This window comes from Tetrao urogallus, assembly GCF_951394365.1.
Source record: "Tetrao urogallus genome assembly, chromosome: 14".
NCBI classification, from domain to species: domain Eukaryota; kingdom Metazoa; phylum Chordata; class Aves; order Galliformes; family Phasianidae; genus Tetrao; species Tetrao urogallus.
In genome coordinates this window covers 12,508,856-12,516,769 of record NC_136827.1, presented here as the reverse complement: position 1 = coordinate 12,516,769, position 7,914 = coordinate 12,508,856, and the positions used below count along the sequence as shown (strand labels likewise).

General features: G+C 58.9%; 1 protein-coding gene across 1 annotated transcript; it reads left to right on the top strand.

Annotated features, from left to right (window-relative positions):
* Positions 1 to 3,700: 3,700 nt before the first annotated feature.
* On the top strand, positions 3,701 to 7,793 carry LOC306951733 (cationic amino acid transporter 2-like; the record flags this gene model as incomplete). Its single annotated transcript, XM_079542261.1, is given in 12 exon segments — positions 3,701 to 3,769; positions 3,772 to 4,195; positions 4,303 to 4,458; positions 4,591 to 4,756; positions 4,951 to 5,087; positions 5,193 to 5,415; positions 5,612 to 5,748; positions 6,059 to 6,161; positions 6,239 to 6,381; positions 6,626 to 6,792; positions 7,066 to 7,174; positions 7,339 to 7,793. Coding segments are annotated over 12 exon segments (2,289 nt in total).
* Between the last annotated feature and the right edge of the window lie 121 nt (positions 7,794 to 7,914).

Sequence of the window (7,914 nt, the reverse complement as noted above, 5' to 3'; positions counted from 1 at the left end):
GCGGAGCTCCGGAAACCTAGATGGGTTTCTGGGGTTTCCAGGGTAACAAGTAGGCTGTTTTCTAACAACCATCACCATTTATAGCTGCAGTCTGTCTCAGTGTAAACCTTCCCCACCCCCATGGAGAAAGTCCCCAGGCAATTCTGAGAAAGCTGTTGGAGGGAGAGGAACAGCTGGAAAATGGAGGGCGGCCCTGCAGGAGTCCCTGAGCACCATCTGAGCCTTTGGCCCCAGCACCGTCCCCATCACGCTCTGCCAGTGCCGGCCTCCCTCTGCTACACATTGCACAGGAGCACAAGGCACAGCTGGGCCCCTCTGGGCTTCCAGCTGGGCAGCAAGCAGGGGGAAAGCACACAAATTCACCCAGCTTCACCCCATGTCTTTGCGAGGGCAGACAGCAGAGGAGGGTGAGGCCCTGCCCGTGCTGCAGGGCACCTTCTGGCACTGAGCATTTCCGCAAGCATCCTTGCCAGGGCAGGAAGTCTTGCAGAAAAGCTAAGCTGCTGCCTTCTCTTTTCAGCTCTGGGAGAGCCTCAGCATTGCAGCAGGGCTGCAGTGCACCAGATGGGTGCCATGGATTCCAGCCCTCGGCCCGTGCATGCTTCCAATGCCTCTCAAGACCCTCTGTGTCACAGGGGATGTGGGCTTCATCCTCTCCAGCCACAGAGGAAGCCCTGCAGCACAGTGCTCCCTCCCTCTCTGCATGCAGCAGCCAGGCTGAATCCGCCCCATTCATCACAGCAGTGAGTGCCCTGCCACACCCAGTGCCTGCAGTGTGCCTGCTGTCCTTCATAGCAGAGCTCACCACGGGGCTGAGACATTTGTGTAGACCCAGACAGAATGGATCCAACTCTTCCCCAGGTGACTGAAGCTCCATGCAGCCCCCAGCCTAACCTGATGGAGAGCTCTGGACCCCTGGGCCAAAAGTGGCCCTAAATGATGCACACACATCACATCTGTCCTATCTGCATCAGCCTTGCTTTGCAGCCACTCTCAGCTCCTTGCAAGCCCTTGCCAAAATCCTGGTGCAGATGGCCGGATCCTGCCCTGGCCCACACCATGGCTCAGTCACTGCAGCACGGCAGAGGCTGTGGCACACCCAGAACTTCTCACCCTGCCCCAGGGAGGAAAAAGAGCTCCAAGGAGTTGGAAACGTTGCAGATGTGCCCCCCACCGAGGAAAGGGGGGGGTCCCCGAGATCCCCTGCCACACCCTAGTGCCAAAAGTCCCCTGCGCTAAAGTGCATTTCAGGCGTTTCCCTGCACAAAACCTCACCGTTAGTAAAAGAAATGGGATTTCCCTTCTTGGAGGGCAGGTGTGGGTGTCCCAGGGCACGGTGATGGCTGTGCAGCTCAGAGCGCACAAAGCCACATCGCCACTGCCGGACGCACCCATGGGCCCTGGCTCCGCAGCAACGTCTGTGCCCTAAAAGTGCCCCTAAACCCCTCCATCCCCACAGCAGCACAGCCCCAGCTTTTGTTAGAAAGGAATGGCTTTGCAAATAAAGTTTAAAAAAAGAAGAAAAAAAAAGGAAAAAAAAAAAAAGAAAAGAAAAAGAAAGGGCTGGTTGCCAGCAACCCCTCAGCCCCCCTCTGCTTGCATCCCTCACCCCTCACCATCGCTTCCCCCTCCCTCCCCTCTCCCCTCGCACTGCACCGCGGTGCCTTTGCTTTGCACGCCCCTTGCACGGCAGCTCACACTTACCAGCACGGCCGAGGCCTGTTGGGTAGCGGAGCAGCCAGGCGCGCTGCTGGCGTACTGGTGGCCGTGCGCCCGTCCTTGCAGCTGTTCCTTCCCTCCTAACAACGTCACTGCTGCCGGCCCCAATCCCCGCCCGCTGTGGCTACGGGGCCAGAGCTGCGCTCCCACCCTCCCCACCCTAAACCCCGTGATTTTGGATGAGCACGGTGTGACCCGATGCCGCCCGTCCCTGCCAGGGCTTGGGGATGGTAGTAGGAAACCCCAGTGTTGGGTGAGGCTGTGGGGCTGCAGGGGGACCGCGGGGATAATGTTTCAGCTGCAGAAATTTCATTGCTGCCACTCACCAGGGTAACACCAGGGTGCCCCACTGCCCGCTCCTTCTGCCGGACATCTCCACCTGCACAGAGCTTGCAGCATCCATCCCTGATGCCCTCTGCCAAAGCCAAGGGAGGCTTTTCCCCCCTTCTGTTAAGGAGAAGGTGCTGAGCAAGCTGCAAGATGCTGATCTGGATGCTGCAGGCATACATGAGGCAGGAGCTGGGTGCTGCAGGGAGAGCAGCTCTCCCGCCAGCTTTGCTGCAAAGCCATGGGTGGAGTTGCAGGCTGAGCATCTGCGCGGCGCTCCTTTTCTGCAGCCCCCCATTGCACCAAGGTGAGCCCCTGCTCCCCGCCAGCACCTTTCCCCAACCAGCACAGGGCTACAGTGATGTCCCTGCTGTGACAGCAGCACAAGGAAAGCTGGGCCACTTTGGGATGCGTGGTGCTGACACCTAACCCCTGGCATCCCGCAGCCTCTAACATTGATCCCAGGTGGGCCGTGACATGGCCCATGGCCAGCGTGGGATTGGACTGTCTCACAGGGAACCACAGACACCCTATTGTCAGGAGCCACTCATGCTGCACCCCCTGCACTGTTGTTCTCCCCCAGGGCAATGTTCCCTGGGGAAGGCGTTGGAGGCCGGAGACCTCACTCGTGAGGCTGCGTGGGTGACAAATGTGGCTTTGTTCAGCCTGTGCTGTGCTGCAGGATGATGGCCCCACTCTCCTCCTGGTGCCACACTGTGCTCAGTGCCCCAGAGGTGCTCAGGGGGTGCACTGGGGATGTGGGGCTCAGAGCACGTCTCTGTGCTCTGTGTGCTCTGTGTGCTTCCTTGCTTTGTCCCCTCCCTGCTGATGCCCCCTTCCAATGGAGACGTCACTGCCTGAGTGCAGCCCCTGGGCTCAGCACCCCCCGAATCTGGATGGGTGCTGCTGTTGCAGGAACCATGGAAAGGGAGAGAGAGGAAAGAGCTTCCCCCTTCCACCTGCCCCAGCAGCTTTGAAACAATGGAAACCCCTCACTAATGTCCCTGAGCCCATTAGCATTGTGTGCTCGTGTGTATGGTTTGGAAGGCATTATGGGAGAAATATTTCTGCATAGATTTCCCATTGTACTGCAAGAGCGGTGGTCAGCGGAGGGCAGGGGCGGTGGGCAGAGGGAGGATCAGGGTGTTCCCAAAGGGATTTAAGCCCAAGGGGTGAGCACAGATGCTGTTGGGGCTGCCTGAGGCTCACTTTGCAGCTGGAGAAGTTTTCCTAAAGGATTGCCAGGGTGAGTAGTTGGTCTTACCAGGAAGATGCTTTAGATTTTGATAACCTTCTGACTAAAACAAAATGATCAGGGAAAAGGGGTCTGAGTGGGACTGATGGTGTGCGATGGAGAAATGCAGCTGGAGATGGGGTGGGAAGGCAGGCTGGATGTCTGGCTGAGATCCTGGCCCCTTGAAGAGAAGATTATGGGACCAAACTCCGTGCTGCACAGTGCAGCACCATGGGAATGTGAAGGCATGCGATGCCCCTTGCTGTGCTCCTGGGAGCTCCCAGGGGAAGGCATGCAGACCCCAGCACCAACCAGGGCACCAATGTCCACCAGTGTGGGGTTGCTGCAAGGCTGACACCCTTTTTGCTGACATTAGCAAGCCACGGAATCACTGTGCAGGCTCACGGTCCCCTGCCTGAGATGCGTTATGGTGTGGGTTATGGTGCAGTGGGAGCATCCTTGTGGCAGCCAGTGGTCCCCCCTGGTGCCCTCTGAGGCCATCCCCCAATCCAGCATCTTCACACTATCTCTTTGCTGTCCTGCAGATGCCGTGTTGGGGCCGCCTGCTTTCCACCTGGATGCTGCTCTTCCGCAGGAAGACCCTGGGCAGCTCAGTGCCCTCCAGCCTCCGCCGCTGCCTTTCCCCCTCTGACCTGGTTGCACTGGGAGTGGGCAGCACGCTGGGGGCTGGTGTTTATGTGCTGGTGGGGGATGTGGCCAAGACCACCTCCGGCCCCAGTATCATTATTTCTTTCCTGATTGCAGCCGTTGTGTCCATTGTATCTGGGTTGTGCTATGCCGAATTCGGGGCGCGCGTGCCCATGGCCGGCTCTGCTTATCTCTACTGCTATGTGACAGTGGGCGAGCTGTGGGCGTTCATTGCTGGGTGGAATCTGCTGCTGTCCTATGTCATCGGTATAGGGCACTTCTGACCCTTCCAGTGCTTGGTGGCCGTGGGTTTGCCTAGCTCCATTGGGGGCATCCCCAGCAGTGCCCAAGTCAACACCATCACCTCTCCCCAGGTACCGCCAGCGTTGCTCGAGCCTGGAGTGCTACCTTTGATGAGCTCCTTGGCAAGAGGATGGGGAGGTTTTTGGATGCCCATGCCCCCATCCACTCAGCAGGGCTGGCGGAGCATCCCGATGTCCTTGCTGCATGCCTGGTAATGCTGCTGGCAGGTAGTGTGCTTACCCCACACCACCCTACTACGCAGGAGGATCCCACAGCTGTCCTCCATTTCCACCATCCCCAGTGACGTCCACTGTGGTGTCACCCCAAGGGCACAGACAGCTTTGTGCTCTTCTCCCCAGGGCTGCTTTCCTTTGGAGTGAAGGAGTCCACCACAATCAACAAAGCTTTCACTGCCCTCAATGTGCTCGTCCTGCTCTTCATCACAGCCAGTGGCTTCATCAAGGGCGACCTGAGCAACTGGCAGCTGCGAGAAGAGGATCTGCTCTGGGCAGCCCATGGGGCTGGGTATGAGTGGCTCTGCTACCCAGTGCTGCCTTCATGGGGTGTGGATGGATGGGTGGCCCCCTAACTCTCTCTCCTAGGAAATCCCACTTTCCCCTTTATTTCTCCATGCTCTGTTGACAATATGCCTTAGAGCCAAAGTCCCATCCTGAGACCCCTTTATGCTGTCTGACTCTTCCTTCTCTTCTTCCTCACAGGAACCAGTCCATGGCTGACAACAAAACTGGTGTCTTTGGGGTGGGAGGCTTCATGCCATATGGTTTCACTGGCACCTTGGCTGGAGCTGCAACCTGTTTCTATGCTTTTGTTGGGTTTGACTGCATTGCTACCACAGGTGAGCCAGGAGAGATGGAGTTGTGAATTCCACTATGGGGGTAAATCTTCTGCACCCATGCAGATGCTGCAGATCCACTCCCCAGCCTCACCTTGTCCTCCTCAGGGGAAGAAGTGAGGGACCCACAGAGATCCATCCCCATGGGCATCGTCCTTTCCCTCCTCATCTGCTTCCTGGCATACTTTGGAGTATCTGCTGCCCTCACCTTGATGATGCCCTACCACCTCCTGGACACCACCAGCCCCTTCCCAGTGGCTTTTGACTATGTTGGCTGGGGCAGTGCAAAGCACGCTGTGGCTGTGGGGTCCTTGTGTGCCCTCATCACCAGGTGAGCGGGGGTCCTGGTGTGCCCAGATGACCTGTGGACACCACACCTGTGATGCTGGCCCTTATCTGATGGTAAGGGAGGTGACAGCCATGCCAATGTGGTCTTGAAAAGGTCATAGATGGTACAGAAGAGTGGGAGCTCCCCTGGGTGCAGGGTGCTACGTCCCGAGTGCTGCCCTTTTCTCCCCTCTCTGCAGCCTCCTGGGCTCCATGTTCCCCATGCCAAGGATCCTGTATGCCATGGCTCGAGATGGGCTCCTCTTCAGTCCTCTGGCCAAAGTCAGCCACCGTCAGTGCCCGGTGGTGGCCACACTGGTGTCTGGAGCAGTGGCAGGTGGGCAAGTTACTGAGCTAGATGCTATCCACCAACGTTGTTCTCATGCAGAGCTCCTATATAGAGCCCCTACAGCCTGTCTATGGGTTGAGCAACATTTAAGGTTAAATTCATTGTGGGGGGAGCCAAGCAGAACCAGGAACCCTAAAGCGAGGAGCTGGGAAATTCCTACAGAGGGTCTCTTGGAGACTCAGAAGTGGGTGCTGAAGGCTGGTGCTGTGCCCAGGGGCTGAAGCATCACCAGCTTGAGCCCTGCTGCAGTGGTGACACAGGGAGAGCATGGCCCATGCTGTGCTCCTCATCCCTGCAGCTCTCCTGGCTCTCCTCCTTGACCTGAAGGCTCTGGTGGACACCATGTCCCTCGGCACGCTGCTGTCCTACTCACTGGTGGCTGGCTGTGTGCTTCTGCTCAGGTGTGGCTGCAGGGTGGGCTGGGGGGGGGGGGATGGGGGCACACAGCATCACTGCCTGATGTTGAACATCTGCTCAGGTACCGCCCTGAGCCCTGCACCCAGGATGTTCCCGTGAGGAAGGTCCCGGTGGCACGGTCCTGGTGGCAGGCTGTGCTGAGGCCACCCCCCCATCCCACCCCGCATTCCTACACCGTGGTGTCCTGGGCTCTGCTGGCCATCGGTACACGTGGGAGCTATTGGAGAGCTGCTGTGGGCGGACCCGTGGGGACGTGGCGGGGTGGGCTGGATCACGCCCTGCCGCACATGCTGAGCTCCCTCCTGCCCTCTCCTGGAGCCTCTCTCTCTTTCTGCTTTCCATGCTAAAAGCTACGCAGGCAGTCCGGGGCTGCCAGCTCCCACCCCGGCCCCCTGTCCCTTGTCACCGCAGGGAGCTGCTCCTAAGGCACTGACCCGTATCCCCACAGCCGCGCTGCTCGGTGCCTTCGGTGGGCTTAGCGGTGCCGCGCTGCCCTGCCTGCATGCCCATGGGGCCGGCTGCGGGGCTGCCCTGGTTCTGCTGCTGCTGGGAATCTTGGTGGCCGCTCTGCTCGTCTGGAGGCAGCCCCAGAGCCGGGAGAGAGCATCCTTCATGGTGAGCAAAGCGGCCTCAGGGACCTTCCCTAGGGAAAGGGATCTAGGGGATGGAGCACCTGCAGCACCTCCTGCCCCAGTGTAGCACCTATCAGCCAAACCACCCCGTGAGCACCCACTTCCACAGCACGGGTTGGGTGGCAGCACCCCTCAGAGCCCCATATCCTAGTGATGGGGTTGGGCTTCCCCTTGCCATAGCCACAGCACAAAGAGCCCAGGTAGGCTGCAGCTACCCCAAGGGGTCCAGGCTGACCCCATGACCTGATGGCTGTAGGTTCCCTGCCTGCCCTTCCTGCCACTGCTCAGCATCACCGCCAACAGCTGCCTGATGGCACAGCTCGGTGCGGCCGCATGGCTGCGGTACCTGCTCTGGATGGCCCTTGGTGAGCCCTGCACCTTGCTTTGCTCTGCTGGTGGGGAGTGGGTGGTGGAGAGATGCCTGCTTTACTAGGACAGGGCAGTGGGAGCATCCCATCCTCTAATCCACGGCCCAAAGAGTTTGGAAGAGAGGGCAGAGAGCCCCCCACTCTATTCTGCTCGTTCCCAGGCTTCCTCATTTACTTTGGCTATGGGATCTGGCACAGTGCTGAGAACCACCAGCCCCGGGAGATGCAGGAAGACAGGGCTGGGGATGCAGCACCCATGTGCCTGGGGAGGGCTGGAGGGGATGGCCTGGTCCCCAACGCCTGGATTCATCCACCCTGTGCACAGGGAGCTGCTGTCCCTGAGCAGCCCCAACCCCCAGGGCAAGCCCCTGCTAAAGGATCTTTGTTCAGAGAGGATAAAGCAGTCGAGCTTTTTTGCTGGTTTTGTTATTTTTCTGCCACCCCACCGGTCCCCAAAAACACTGACGCTGGGTTCTCGAGGCTGCTGCTTCTCATAGTCTTGTCATTGTTACAGCCAGTAGCACGTTGGCCTAGTGCACAACTCATACACACACACAAACACACGCACAGACACCCACACCCCGACCTACACAGCCCCAAGGAGGGGACAGACTGATGACAGCCTCTGGAGTGGTGACTGTTCCACGGCACTCATGTGTGCCCAGGGGAAAGTGCTGTGTGCATCCAGCCCATACCTGTGTCCATCTGTGTGCGGTGGCCCCACGGCCCTGTTGGTG